Genomic DNA, 16,113 nt, shown 5'->3' on the forward strand with positions numbered 1-16,113 from the left:
TTGATGAGATTATGTATTTCTGACAACAAAGCAATCCATAAGAGTGGTTCTTTTAACAATTACTGCACTAGAATTCTCTCAGGCATTTGTACAGTGGGCTGCATAGTCAGTTATAAAAGCTATAGTAAAACATGACAAGTGTGTATCAAGAGAACAAATTAATTTACATATAAAGGTTGAAAATCCACACCACAAGAAAAATTAAAATGATGCTATAACAGGAAATTTCTCGTGACTAGATTTAAATGATAGAGCAAAAATTTTTTAAAATACCAAAAACATAGAGAGAATGAAAGCCAGTCGGTGACAAACTAAAAGACTACTGTACCTGTGTGGCAGCCTGCTGGACAGCCTGCATTCTGTACTGTGTAACCAGAGCTTCCTATGAATATAACGTCGCCAATGCACGAAACACTGCAAAGAAGGACATTCACAAATGAATGGCAAATCTCAAAATATCAATATTGTATAGTTTTACAATTTGCAAAAAGAAATTAATTTGTATAGCTTTAGATGCAAATAATATCTCTGCATGATTCACAGAACGATTTCACCCCGAAACATTTGAAACCATTAAGCATTCATGTTCACTTGTTATAAATGAACGAGACTTAGGAGTAGAGTATAGTACTATTGTTATATCTCATGCCTACAAAGTGCTTCTTGGTGTTCCTCACGCACATGATTTTGACAATACTAAAGGATGCTTTTCAATTTTGCACTGCAAATTCTGACTAAATTGCAATTCAATTCTTCAACATTCTTCAATAACATGTACTTCATTCCAGCTATATACTATATGAGCTTGGATACTGGTATACTTTACCTGATGGCTTTGTTAAATCTAATTAAAGCTAAAACCTTTAGAGGAAGTTTGTTGAACTCTATTATTGTAGTGACATACAGAAGTAGTCTGAAAAGTACTGCCCATGCAAAGCAGTAGTGTAATAAAGAAATTACTCAACTACAGCTACTTTACTACGTACTATGTTTGGATGCAGCGTTTTCAGGACATCAGCTGATCTGCAATTAGTCAATTGTGTCTCTAGACTCCAAAGCATCCTAAGAATGCCTGATAAAACCTTGCAGATCATAAGACTTTCTGCTGTTGAAACAAGCAGAAAGTCCTTGACCTAGGTTAAGAGGCATTCAGAAATGCCCAAGACAAAGGAAACCTGCAAACTTGCCTAAACCTAGGACAGTAAAACTGCAGACTACTAGCAGCACGGAAAACATTTCTGTTGGCGACTGGCAGGATTCTGGCTACAGGCCGCAGTAAAAATGAAATTTTCATTATTAAAATGAAGTTTTATTGTATACTTACCGAACAATTATAGAGCCGTGATTTTTCCACGAGCGGCAGGATACTAAAATTCAAATTTAGCGCGTCGGCGTCGCCAACACTGGTGGTGATGACGTCATCTCCCTCCACTCGCGGGAGAACCAGGTACAACTGCCCAGGTGAATCCAATTCTTTCTGCCCGTCCGTCCACCTAAGGGAGGAGGTGGGTATAATCATAATTGTTCGGTAAGTATTACAATAAAAATGATATTGTTATGATACAATAAAGTTTGTTCATACTTACCTGGCAGATATATATATAGCTGCATTTTCTGAAGTCCGACAGAAATTCAAAAAACTTCCGGCACACACAGTGGTCGGCCAGGTGGTTAGTACCCATTCCCGCCGCTGGGAGGCGGGTATCAGGAACCAGTCCCATTTTATATTCATAATTTTTATTTCCACTGTCCCCTGAGGGGAGGTGGGTGGGTACTTAATTATATATATCTGCCAGGTAAGTATGAACAAACTTTATTGTATCATAACAATATCATTTTGTTCATGAAAACTTACCTGTCAGATATATATATAGCTGAATCCCACCGTTGGAGGTGGGAAGGGACAGAATAGAAGGATTTTGGGAAACAAATGCATGCAGATGATTTACATCTTGGTTCCACCTGTTAGCATTGCTGGCTTCGTGGTTATTGCACGTAAGTCTGCTTGTGCTACTAGAGTTGCCAGCGAGGTAGAGACCTATATAGCTGGTGCACTCCAGATGATCTGTCAACAGGGGCGAGACCACGACGTGACTAGACCATATTGACCATACCATGAGGGCTAAGAAGTAAAATAAATATATATATATAAAAATATATATCACCACCTGACCAACCTAGCCAAAGTTAAGGTGTGTTAACTAAGGCTTAAGAGTTAAGAAGTCACCGTTGTCGGCGACTCAACTACTAAATTAAGAGCTCTTCCTAACCATTTTCTACAGGATAGGATGAGTGGTACTACTTGCCCCCAAGATTGTGTCTGCAGACACGTATGGCCCTAGCGAGCAGCAGATCTCATATGTCATCTTCACATCTCGCAGGGAGTGTGAATTGAACACAGAGTTGCTTCGCTAAAAACATGGTACTCAGGATGTTGCTGAGTGCCATGCTCTGTTGAAATGCTTCCGAGGCCGCGCCCTCACCTCGTGAGCATTCAAATCAAAAGATTTCAAATCTTTGTGCCAACACAATGAAGGAGCTTTTTTGAAAGAACTCCTTAACAATAAAGCCAGGGTGTTCTTCGATATGGGCAAGTCTGGTCTTTTCGGAACACTGCAGATTGTCCGTACGACTTCGACTTTCTTGAGTTTTATGTAAAACTTGAGAGACCTGACAGGGCACAGGACTCTCTCTGGCTCCTGCCCAATAACTTGTGCCATCCTTGATTCCAAGCGCCTCTGGGCCCAAGAACAAAGACGGGTTCCATTCTAGGCAACGGAAGGCTTAGAGAACGCACCGCCTTGTGTTCTCTAATGCCAAAACTTCTGACGATGGCTGAAAACCTCACTAACCCTCTTTGTCGTATCTAGGGTGGTTAGAAAAGGGCCTTCCTGATCACGTGCAAGAAGTTAACAGGTAGGAGATGTTCGAATGCTTTGACATCAAGAACTTCAGACTATGTCTAAGTTCCATATTGAAAGCTTCGATCTGGACATGCACAGTCAGTCAGTCTGTACTAAAGTCAGGTGACCGACCAGTTGACCAGTCAGACCATCAAGGACAGCAAGGCTGTACCCTGAAGACCATAAGGCACTATTCTTCGCTGAAGGATGAGTGTCTGGACTGCCTGGGCGATTCAAGCTAAGCAAACCTTGTGGTAGAACGCAACCCAACGTCGTTAGTGAATCAACTCCTGAGCCACTCCTGACTCGAGCTTCTGGTGCCAGGAGAAAGGAGCGAGGAGCAAAAAGGCGATTCAGTCCCGAAGGACGAATGCCTGACAGTCCAACCTGGTCTCATGTTAAACGATCATCGGGGTGTGTAAACGCAACCGACTTCGTCAACAAGAAACTCAGGGCTACTATGTGTCTCCTGATCTCGCACGAGTGTCTGACTCCGAGAAAACAGGTGAGACAAAAAGTAGATGGTGAGCGAGTTTCGAGATTCCACAGAACTCAAAGATCGTGAAGGGCTTTGTTGTTTGACAGAAGCAAATCTCTGAGCCCAAAGGCCGTCAACAACATATTTGCGTATTCTTTAATAGTTGTGACTGCCAGCTTATCCCATTCTTCAAATGGAAAGGGAAGACGGCAATCTATGCTGTCAACATCTCGATAGTCTGAACGTAGTCAGACTCAGAGCGGAGAGGTTATAGGTACCTTTCGTGTTAAAGTAGACCGACTCTCTCGGAAAAGGTCCTTGGAAGGACGTGACCTCTGTGAATCTAGGATCTTGAAGGCCAACATGGGGCGATTAGCGTCATTGTCGCTCCCTGTGATGGTATAAATCATCTTATTACATTCTAAGCGTTTGAAAAAGGGGAAAAAAGACTAAACATCCATCCCTGTTCAATATCATAGCGAAGAGATGTATGAAAGGACGTCCCTAAATAAAGTCTCCATAACTCTCAACATACTTCTAAAGAAAGATTCCACTCGGAAGACAGTAGTTGCTGCCGTCGATCGAGACGATTCGTACGGACTTTTGCAATCCTGTAACGAACCTCTAGAGGATCGTTACATTCTACGTCTGTTGTTATAATATGCTCTTTCTCGTAAACCCGAACAGGGACCGAGAGAAGATACTTCCTAAGATATGAGAGAGCTGTGGAAGATCAGAGTTGATATGGACCACTGGTTCAAAAACTGTTTCCAGGACTGGAGGGACGACAGAATTGCTTCCACTTCTTTCAGATTATGATCCAGGACATCTGAAACCTCTCCAGAGTTTCCCGGTTCACCTTTCTTTCTATCACCTCAAAGTGATACTTAACGCACCGAGAGATGTTCAGAATCATTCCTAGATCTTTAATAAAATTTCAGTTTCCCGGTAGGAAAAAACTGTAGAGGTCTGAATTGCAGTCTATTCAGGGAAACAAACTTCTTTAGGAAGGAAATGGTCCCCAGCAAGCTCATCCATTCCCTCACACAGTATGTTTACTTCCCTAAAAAGGCTGCGCTTTGCCTAAGCAGGGAGAGCATATAATAGTGAAAAGTTGCGGTAGACTCGTAGTCCTATACCGTGCGGTAACGAGCACCGAAAGGAGTAAGCGATATCTCTGAGAACATAGTAAGGCAAAACGAATGCAATGTTTATTCATTCATGTAAGAAATCCCCTCAATCTTAGGCTAAAGTCCGTGATTGTAGGGCAGAGATACAGTTAGTCAGTCAATCCCGCAGGAGAGAGAGAGACGTAACTGCCAGCACAGAGATACGGTTAGTCAGTCAATCCCGCAGGAGAGAGAGACGTAACCTACAGCGCATGACAGCGAACGAGCTGGTACTGCCTCGTTTGGACTGGCGGAGAGGACAGTGACAGCAGCAGCTTACGATCGTCGTCTCTTAACTTTATGTCTGGGTTGCCAGCTACCCTATTCTACGAAGAAATAGGTCCGTAATTTTTAGCATAAAGAGACTCTCAAGCTGGTATATTTAAGCGAAACAGAAAACGCTAAATATATAGATGCGTTTGTGTCGTCATAACACTACCATACAACGGTAAAAGATAAATCGGAAACTCCTGGAAGGCTGCAGGGAGTAACGATTAAATGTCCTTAAATTAATAGACAATAGACCTCTCGGTTGCCATCCGAAGAGGTAACTACAGCAAGCGTATATGACTTGAGCCAACCAGTAGTAAAATAACGCAAGGCAAAATATGATATTATATTGCAATAAAGTTTTTCATACTTACCTGGCAGACATATATACTATAGCTGAATTCGGAAATACAGCTACATACATATCTGACAGGCAAGTTTCATAAACAAAACTCAAGAGAATTGAAGCGGACAGCTCAAGCTTCTTATGTTATTGGACATAAGCGTTCATTGACGTAGTCTACAAGTCCTATTTTCTTGTACGAGTCTGCGAATGAATGAGAGCTCTTCCGAATCTTGTCAATAAGAGCTTATCCGCTTACGCAATATAAAGTTAATGAGAAGTTTGTCAATGAGAACTAACCCATTTACGGGACAGAGATAATTTGTCAATGAGGGGATACCCACTTACTTGACAAAACGATAGTATATTGTCAATGGGGGAAATTCACTGAATTGACAAAACGTAATCCAGGAAGTCGAGCATTTTATTTCCGATTCCCGTCTCAAACGAGGAAGGGGCAAGAATCCTGTAAGAGACGGCTTACGACAGGTAGAACGACGATGTTCAATTCGGCAGCGTAAGTCCCGACTAGGAACTAACAAAATCTATCATCTGAAAAGCCCTTTCAGATGGGCTAAAAAGCTTGCAAAATTTATTGGCAGTATGGCAAAGGAAGTCCTGTCTTGCGCTTTCCTCCTTTTGATGAGTGCCTTTGCAAGACTCCTACTGAACGTTGCCGAGAGTCCTGACGTGCAGGACGTCGAGCTTTTACATAACCCATAGCTGCCTTACCGCAAAGTCTTGACTGCGGTAGAGCAAAAGAGATCTTTCCTTGAGCTTTCCATAACTCCATCCAATCCTGGACTTTACGAAAAGCAATATTACTGACAAAGACCTCTATAATTCACGAAACCCGTGTCTTGCGGGTTCCCCCCCCCCCCGAAAACGAAGTTGCCTTTCACTTAAGCTTCCTCCGAAGCACTGCTTACTTCACATTCTTCGCAGGCGATGTAGAAGGGATCACCGAAGTTAGGTAAAAACAAATCTTTAGGCCCAAATCAGCTTGAAGACTTCAACAGAAACGTTCAGCCAGGCGACACACCTGGCGTGCGCGCTCGGCGTCCACTGACTAACAGCGAGCACGCTCGGCGTCCATTGGCGAGCAGCGAGCACTCTCGGCGCGCCCGCTCGGCGTCCACTGGCGAGCAGCGAGCACTCTCGGCGCGCCGCTCGCGCTCGGTATCCACTGGCGTGCGCTCGGCCTCGGCGTCTACTGTGCGCGCTTGGCGTGCACCCGCGCACGCGCCTGGCGTCCATCCGAACGTCCCGTCCAAGCCGAGCGTCAAAAAAAAAAAAAGCGTGCAGAAAAGCGTCACGCTCCTGACAGGCGTCAATGCAAGCGAAACTGCCTTCAGGGAAGAGCATTAGACATCTCGGAGAGAAAACCGACTGCACGAAGCAGTCTCAGGTGAAGGGTTGATCGTGTGAGAATACGCGGGGCGAGGGAACGCCTTCTTATTCTCACAGCAACAAAGCTAGGACGTCCGCGCTCAAACGTCCTGCTAATATGACTTGCTTTCCTTTTCTCGGTGGAAAGACGTACACGAGTCAGGCGACGTTCGCCTTCTTACTTCTCACTGCAACGCATGACGAGAGAGAGAGAGAGGACGTGAAACGTCCTCTTCTATAAAGCTTCTATTTAGAGGGCGCGAGTCCTTCCGAAAGCTCCAAACCCTGCGCAGGGAGGACGCTTCGGAGGACGAGAAGCAATCCTTCAGGATTCGTGCACGCACTTTGGCAGCCTGGGAGTAACTTCAGGTCTGCCGAAGGCACGTCAGATCGGTGGGAGTTCCTCGTAACCCTCCTTCGGCTTTCGACATGCTCTCTCCCTGTTCCTGGGAGTCAAGCAGAGGTCCCGGCCTAGAGGCGAAATAAGGCCGATCTGACGCACCCTCCACTACACAAGGGGCACTGTCACTGCACTTAGCCACTTCACTTTTTGCTCTCCAAAGCCAGCACTTTCGATTTTAAGTTACGAATCGATAGAGTATCAGAGAAAGGTCAATACCCTCTACAGAAACTGTTTAGGGCCCGAAGGCAACATTACAGGGTTAGGAGTAACAACTACAGAAGTAGCACTTTTCACCACAATGATAGGAGAGCGAGCACCTTAGATTCCAAGATACAGATGGAATCTATAACGTAAAGGGCATTACCTCACGAGACATATTTATAGCCCGTAGGCCATACTACAGGGTTAGGCAAAATAGTCTACAGGTAGGTTAGCCTACCCTGACTTGTTTACTGATTAATTGCGTACATATGAATCATACGTCTTCCTTATGGAATTAGACAAAGTCTCACACTCCTTACATGACAAATCTCAACAAAGAAGCAAGACACATAGCCCTCGTGCATATCGAGTGGGAAAACTACCGAAGCTTTCGGTAGCCACACCCTATCTTAGCAGACAAACACCCTCTGAAACTAGCCTAACTAGATTCAGATATACAAAAAATGAATCATATTCAAACAATTTAAGATAGCGTATGCCTAGCCACAAATCCAAGTCAATAAATCAAAAGACAATTAGGATATTTAGCGGCCATGAAGTTTCCAAAATCCTAAGACGGAGGTACTGAAAACAGGTGTTTCCAGCACCGCGACAGAAAAAATTATGAATAGAAAATGGGACTGGTTCCTGATACCCGCCTCCCAGCGGCGGGGAATGGGTACTAACCACCTGGCCGACCACTGTGTGTGCCGGAAGTTTTTGAATTTCTGTCGGACTTCAGAAAATACAGCTATATATATATCTGACAGGTAAGTTTCATGAACAAACTTCATTTTAATAATGAAAATTTCATTTTTATTGTAGTGTCTTACCGAACAATTATACAGCTGATTACACATTTATGGGAAGGTGGGATTCAGTGGACCACTAGTATTTTTAAATGGTACATTTATTGCAATACCAGTAAACACTCAAGGTGTCTGTTGTACCTTACCTTGTAAGAGAGCTACAGCAGACTGTTACTGCCTCTGGTCGGTGCTCTTCTTACTATTGTAGAGGAATTGGAATTTGACCAAAGTTAGCCTCTACAGGAGTGGAATCCTTCCGTAGTTCAAGCGAGTCAAGGCTGACTGACGGAGGATAGTAACAACAAAGATTGCCCTTGCCCTGGGCTAAGACCAGAAATTCAATCATACAAAACATTTGTCACCAACACCAGATTTAAAAACATATATACCCAACCATTGTAAAATCTGACCTAACAGACTGGTGAGTATCCCAGGTACTCAGTACCCCCAGCTTCCCTTGAACTCGACAACCTATTCAAGGTGAAAAGTTAGCATAGAGGTGACGACCCCTGTGCCGTTTCTCCAACACCATGCCAGAAACCGCCACCGGACCTAACGTTTTACAATTCTCGAAAACCGTTTCTATCTCTTTGAGATAATGACTCGCAAAAACCGAATTCGATCTCCAGAACGTGCTCTGAAGAATCGAAGCTAAAGATAAATTCTTTCTGAATGCTAAAGAAGTTGCCACTGCTCTAACCTCGTGAGCTTTAACTCTCAGAACGGAAAGATTGTCGTTCTCGGACTGCGAGTGAGCTTCCCTGATAAGCTCTCTAATAAAGAACGATATAGCATTCTTAGAAAGAGGACGAAGAGGGATTTTGAACCGAGGTCCAGAGCTTAGAAGATTGTCCTCTGATACCCTTAGTGGCAAACAGATAATGCTTAATAGCCCCTGACTGGACATAAGAGCCTTTCTTCCTCCTCATGTCCAACCAAATCAGATAAGTTCCTTACCACAAAACTCCTCGGCCAAGGATTAGAAGGATTCTCATTTTTGGCTAGAAAGGTCAAAGATACCGAAAATACAGCATTGCCTTGAGAGAAAACCGACTCTTTTGTCTATAGCGTGCAATTCGCTGACACTTCTTAGCAGAAGCTAGTGCAATAAGAAAGAGTGCCTTCTTAGTCAAGTTCCTGAGTGAAGCCGACTTCAAAGGCTCAAACGGTGGCCCCAGAGGAACTTAAGCACCACATCTAAGTTCCAAGCCACTGTATCTTGCGGGAGCTTAGTGGTTTCGAAAGACCTAATGAGGTCCGACAGATCTGAATTGGAGGAAATATCCAAACCTCGATGTCGAAAAACCGAAGAGAGCATGGCTCTATATCCTCTGATCGTCGAAGGAGCCAGTTTCTTAGAGTTCCCCTAAGAAATATAAGAAAATCTGCTATTTCTGTTAAAGAGGTCGCAGAAGTAGAGACTTTAGCACTTCTACACCACTCTCTGAAGATTCTCCACTTCCCTTGATAGAGTTTGTTAGAAGACTCTCTCCTACAACGAGCGATAGCTTCTGCAGCTCTTCTTGAAAATCCTTTCGCTCTGACAAGATTCCGGACAGTCTGAACCCTGGTCAGAGCTAGAGCGGACAAGTTTTGGTGGAACCTCTTGAAAGTGAGGTTGTTTGAGAAGCCACTTCTCTGGAGGAAGAAGTCTGGGGAAGTCTACTAACAAACTGGAGAAGGTCCGGGAACCACTCTTTCCTGGGCCAAAAGGGAGCGATTAACGTTAGCGTTACATTGCTGTGCGACATGAACTTGTTCAGCACCTCTCTTATTAGACGAGGAGGGAATGCATAAGCTTCCAGACCCGACCCAATCCAACAGCATTGCGTCACGACCAAGCTAGAGGATCTGGGACTGGAGAACAAAAGAGAGGAAGACGGTTGTTCCTCGATGTCGCGAACAGGTCTATTGACGGTCGTCCCCAAAGCGCAAAAGTTTCTGACAAATCTTGTTGTCCAAGTCCACTCCTCAGAGGTAACACTTGCTGTTGACGACTTAACTCGTCCGCCAGGACGTTCATCTTTCCCGGAACAAATCTCGGGAACTAGCTGAACCTTCGCTTCGTTTGACCACAGGAGGAGATCCTTGGCTACTTCGTACAGAGAGAAAGACTGAGTCCCCCCCTGTTTTCCGCACGTACGAGAGAGCCGTGGAGTTGTCGGAATGCACTGCCACTACTCGGCCTTCTACTAAGCTCCGAACTGTCTGGCCCTAAGAAAATTGCTCCAACAGTTCCTTTACTTATTTGGAACTTCTTCTCCTTCTCCGACCAAGCTCCTGAAGTCCGTTGATTTCCCAGTAGGGCTCCCCAACCTGTGTCCGATGCGTCGGAAAAGAACTGTAGGTTCGGGAGGATGGGTCGTAAATCTAACCCTTCTTCCAACCTTGCTCGAGAGAGCCACCACCTTATGGTCCTCTTTTATTTGATCTGTGACAGGAAAGGTAATCGAGTCTGGTTTGTGTCTTCCTGCACCAAGAGGCTCTCAGGAAAAACTGCAGAGGTCTCATGTGCAGTCTTCCCAACGTCACAAATTTCTCCACTGACGTCAATTTGCCCAGGAGCCTCATCCACTGTTTGGCAGAACTTGGCAGAACTTACCTTTTTGTCCAAGAACTCCGAAACTGTCTCCAGACAGCCTTGAAACCCTCTTCGGGGACAGAAAAGCCCGCCCAAAAACTTGAGCATTCAGAATCATCCCCAAATAAAGGATGCTCTGAGATGGAACCAACTGGGACTTCTGTTTGTTGACCAGAATTCCTAACTTTCTGGCAAGATCCAGAGTTGTTTCCAAGGTCCTTCATGCACCGACTCTCTGATTCCGACCGGAGAAGCCAATCGTCCAGATAGAGGGAGATTCCTTACTCCTAATATGTGTAGCCCAGCTTCCTATCGGGGATAGAACCCTGGTGAAAACTTGAGGAGCGGTCGCTAGTCCGAAGCAAAGCGCCCGAAACTGAAAACACCTTGCCTTCGAACATGAACCTCAGGTACTTCGAGATTCGCGATGTATCGGAATGTGAAAATAAGCGTCTTGCATGTCCAGAGAGACCATCCAATCCCCCTGTCTGATGGACTCCAGAACCGACCGAGTGGTCTCCATATGAAATTTTGTTTCTGGACATGCAAGTTCAGGCGCTCACATCCAAAACCGGCCTCCAGCCCCCTGATGACTTGGGAACTACAAAAAGGCGATTGTAAAAAGCCTGGAGGAAAATCCCCTTCTATCTGTTCTATCGCTTCTTTGAGAACAAGCGCTTCCACTTCTGCGGCTAGCGCCAGAAATTTGGTCTGAGCCCGGAGAGTATGCCTGGAATGGAATTGGCACAGGTGAGAGCGAGGGAGGTGAAACGAGAGAATACGATAGCCGAACTTGAGTACTTGCACTACCCAGGCTTCTGCTCCTCTGTTTTCCCATTCCTCCCAAAAACAGAGCCAGCCTGGCTCCCACTGGTGCATGAAGAACCGAGCTTTCATTTGGAAGGTTTGTTAACCTTGGCCGAGGCCTTAGACTGAGGTCGCAAATTCGATTTCGGCCGAAAGAAGCGCTTGGGTTTTCTCCCTCGAAAAGGCGCTTGGGCCAGAGGAGAAACCGAAGGAACAGTCTCCACAGGAGCTTTAGGTCTCTTAGTAGACTGTGCCAGTAAATCCGAAGTAGATTTTCTTATCTAGCGCAGACCCGAAATGACAACACTACATCGTCTGGAAAAAGGTTATCTTTCACAAAAGGAGCAAACAAGAGAGCAGACTTCTGTTGGGACGTAACCCTTTTAGAAGCAAAGGAGCACCAAAGTTGCCTTTTCTTAAGGGTACCAAAGGCGATGAGCGAGGCTAACTCATCACATCCATACCCTAATGGATTTTTTGTCCGGCACAGGACCAGAACACCAATCCAATCCTCCGCTAACTCCTGGGAAAGAGAAGGACAGTCTTCGATCTTGGCCGCTAAAGCGCCAATAGTCCAATCAAGGAAGCTAAAGACTTCCAAAAGTTTAAATTGATTCTTTACAACGTGGTCCAACTCAGGCGCTGTAAAGAAAACTTCGCTGCGGCGAAAGCAGATCTTCTAGAGGAGTCGATTAAACTGGAGAAGTCTCCCTGGGAGGAGGCAGAAACTCCCAGAGAAGGAGCTTCCCCAGTTACATAAAACCTATACCTCTTACGAAGCAACTTAGAGGGAGGGTAAGCAAAAAGCGCCTTCCTAAGTCTCTTTTCATAGACATCCATTTCTCCGTCTCTTTCAACGAATTGTCTAACCGCTTTAGATAGAACAAGTTTTGGGAGGAGAGGGTCTGAAGTTTTCCTCCTCATCAAAAAAGTCGAAGTTGGGGAGCGCGGAGCCGCTTTCTCAAAATAATCTGGATAAGATACCAGAAGAAATCTAAGGAGACGTGAATAACACGAGAGGTGATGTGAATCCTCCTCCTCTACTTTTTTCTTCATTCTCCGATACCGCCGAAGAAGTAGACGGAACTACAACCGGATCTGAAGGTTTCGAACCACCCTTTGGACTCATTCATCCAGTTGGTTTAACATCTCTAACTGCTTGCGCAAAGGCGCCAGAGACGAATCAAAAACAGTTAACGTAGGCTTGGAAGAGCCTAAATGTTCAGCATGGAAGGCGGAAAAACTCACTTGCGCCTCAGCCTCACGGATCCGCCGCAAATTCGAGGCGAAACAGGCGCATCAGGCGTAACAGACGAAAAAGCGCCTAAAGAAACACCCTTAGAACTGCTAGCTACAGCGCTAAAACCACAATCTCTACTAGTAGATGGAGCCGAAAAAGGCACAGATTGAGGCGACGAACGAGCCGCTAACGGTCGAGGCGCAACCCTACTCTCAGGCTCCTTATACCGCTTGACTGGAGGAGGTGGCGAAGAATCGGCGCCTCTGAACGCCTCTTTAAGGGACGCGAAACTGGGCGAATCTCGCCAACGAGCGCCGTGCGACCGGAGACGAATCGCTTGAATCATTTGAAAGGCGTCTGACCGCAACACCTTTCCAACGCTTAACCGAGCCCTGTTGAGGCGCAACAGGCTCAACAAGAGAGGCGCCTGTCTGTGGGCAAATCCCGATCGACTCCCTTGGACTTCCGGTATGTCTTCTCCCCGGTGCGGGGAGCTGGACAGTGACCTTTGTCTAGGAGACGTGTCAGGACAGACAGACGCACCCTCAACTACACTCTTACCTGAGGTCGCTTTCTCCAAAAACGTCTTAACTGAATTACAAGTTGCAAAACCGTATTCGCTAGTTACCGAAAATTTCTGATCTAACCTCGATTCCAGACTGGCAATGGTGTCGGAAGAAACTACAAAAACGAAGCCGGAGAAGTGGGATTAGTAGGTAGGCCCCTAGGAGGTGTAGTTAAAGGAGACTAACAATTTGAGGATAAACAGAAGGAACAGATGCATCGCAAGACGAAGCAGAGCTAAGTCTACTTTCCCTAAGCGCTGCTTTTCTAATTCTGTCTTTAGCTAATTTCTCCGAGTATGAACTAAAACAAAAAACTTCCATTGAGAATCAGTCCAATCACTACACTCGTTACATGTTCGATCTGCTGAACAAACCTGTCCCCTACACTTAACACATTTTAGTGTGAGAATCATACTCTAGCTTGGATAATCTAGTTTTACATCCTGAGATGCAAAACCTAACTCCCGACGGACTAGAATCCGACATGGCAACGCCTAAATAAAAAGCAAAATACAAAAAAAACAACGCCAAAAAAGAGTACTTCACCAATTCCGAAGATCAATTCCACAAGAAAAAAAGCGAAGCAAAGTTATCCAACCGCACCGACCACGATGTTCACCGGACGCCGGCAGGAAAAGAATTGAATTCACCTGGGCAGTTGTACCTGGTTCTCCCGCGAGTGGAGGGAGATGACGTCATCACCACCAGTGTTGGCGACGCCGACGCGTACGAAAATTTGAATTTAGTATCCTGCCGCTCGTGGAAATCAACGGCTCTATAATTGTTCGGTAAGACACTACAATAAAATGAGCCATTTATGTTAATCATCAAAATCACGACCTTCAGAGTTGTCAACAGCTCTAGGCTAGCAGCGGCTGCTATACATAAAACAAAAATCAGGCTACAAAAAGCAGTTCATAGGCTAGCCTAGTGGGTGGGATACGAATATAAGATTTTAGGCCAAAGGTCAAGCACTGGGACCTAAATGGTCATTCAGCACAGAAACAAAAATTGAGAGCCTAGTGGTGATTTCTGTATTATTCACTATCAGCTACTTTTACATGGCATTTTGTAATCATAATCACTAGCCTAAAATAGCAACTAGACCATGATGTATCGAAGGAATATTATCATTACACCAGAGTAAAATCTAAAACTATGTGTATATCTTAGGACTGACTTTGTCACGTGTAAGCTAACTAGTCGTATTCTCCTTTCCAACCATTATCCCTATATTAAGGGGTCAGTTGCCTGATGCACCTCCACCAAATCTTCATTCACTTTACCTTGCCATCTAATTCTCCGTCTCCCTATCTATCTTCTTCCTCTAACAGGTTCCTCCCAAACCCTCTTCACTCCCTCCTCATACCACCTCAGTCGTGACTCTCTTATTACCTCTGTAATCCTTAGTACATCTGCCGCCCTTCTTATTTTGTCATTTTCCAATCTCTCAAACAGAGCAATATTCCCATAATCAACCTCAGCATTTTCATCTGTTCTCTCAAGGTTTACCTCCTCTTTCCTTCTTGGAGCCCATGTTTCCGATCAATACTACATTAACACTGGTCTGATCACTGTGCTACCTAGTATAGCTAGATCTTGACTTTTAGCTTGATTGGCATTTTTTTAAGCTATGGCATTTTCTTTTATCCTGCTGTCAACTTAAGCCTCACATCCACCCTTTTGGCTTAAGGTAACATTAAAACCTGTGGGTACAACTGAGTAGCCTAGTACCACACCCCTCTTGTTCAGTAACTACCAATTTACGAGCAAAATGGGCACTGCACTTATTACCTGCCCCTTGGGGATGAATGTAAAACATAAAAGCCTGATACAAAAGACACCTAGCTAACATATTCAAACACAAACAAAAGGTGATAAATATACTAGCTATGCTAGTTGGTGATGGGCAGGAACCCTATTGTGGAAGTAGGAGTCTTGGTAATTCTACAGAATAGGGTAAAAAACCGCATGGTACAGGGGTGGACCAAGTACGATCAATGTGTACAACCCCAAGAAAAGTACATTATAACGCGTCCTGACACCGGAGTAGAGGTCTTTAGCTCCGTTTCTCACCAACAACAAGTCGCGTCTGATGCCCATCTCCGATGTCAGGAAGCGTTATAATGTACTTTTTTTGGGGTTGTACACATTGATCATACATGGTCCACCCCTGTACCATGCGGTTTTTTACCCTAGTTCTGCACGGACTGCAAGGGACGTAACCTCGGATAAGACATCCACTAGGGACTGGGGCGTCCAATGTATTTCGCCGTGTTTAGTACTGGCCCCCCCGCGGGTTAATTACAGTCGTCCGAATACATATTACTTAAAATTATTGTTCAGGAGGTAAAACTGCATAGAAAACCACAACTGCCATAGTCTAGGCCGCCGCAGAATAGTACTGTAGATCTACCGTAGTCGTCAGTTCGACAAACCCAAGCTAATCCTTATACTTGTAGTAGCATAGTAATTAAAAGGGCACCGACTGGTTTGGGTATTCTGTCTTTTACCAAACAAAGCCACTAGGTTTAACGGTAGCCTAGCCTTTGGGTTGTGCGGTCAATAGAATCACATACCTACTGGCCTAGCTGGAACGGTTCCCCGTAATGAGATGGAATAGGTATAAGATTTAATATCTAGGGTAAAAAACCGCATGGTACAGGGGTGGACCATGTACGATCAATGTGTACAACCCCAAAAAAAGTACATTATAACGCGTCCTGACATCAGAGATGGGCATCAGACGCGACTTCTTGTTGGTGAGAAACGGAGCTAAAGACCTCTACTCCGGTGTCAGGATGCGTTATAATGTACTTTTCTTGGGGTTGTACACATTGATCGTACATGGTCCACCCCTGTACCATGCGGTTTTTTACCCTAAGCCCATACGAAAGATTCATGACTTTTCTTGGTGTGATTTTTTTTTTAAAGCTGGATTCACTGGAGTTTGG

At 44.9% G+C, this 16,113-nt stretch overlaps 1 protein-coding gene across 8 annotated transcripts in view; it reads right to left on the reverse strand.

The window, feature by feature from the left end:
- LOC135199946 (nuclear transcription factor Y subunit alpha-like) overlaps nucleotides 1–16,113 on the reverse strand; it is a 46,758-nt gene that overhangs the window by 29,796 nt on the left and 849 nt on the right. For 6 of the 8 annotated variants that reach the window (XR_010311155.1, XM_064228072.1, XM_064228071.1 and 3 more), the window contains exon 2: nucleotides 329–414. Coding sequence is in view for 7 of the 8 variants with exons in the window: in XM_064228072.1 (XP_064084142.1) it covers nucleotides 329–358 (30 nt within the window). In the remaining variant the exon portion in view is untranslated. Of the gene's footprint in view, nucleotides 1–328; nucleotides 415–986; nucleotides 1,137–14,554; nucleotides 15,224–16,113 lie in introns of those variants that run through there. The other 2 variants (XM_064228069.1, XM_064228068.1) reach the window with 2 other exon arrangements.

The sequence above is a fragment of the Macrobrachium nipponense genome, chromosome 26, assembly GCF_015104395.2.
Source record: "Macrobrachium nipponense isolate FS-2020 chromosome 26, ASM1510439v2, whole genome shotgun sequence".
Classification (NCBI taxonomy): domain Eukaryota; kingdom Metazoa; phylum Arthropoda; class Malacostraca; order Decapoda; family Palaemonidae; genus Macrobrachium; species Macrobrachium nipponense.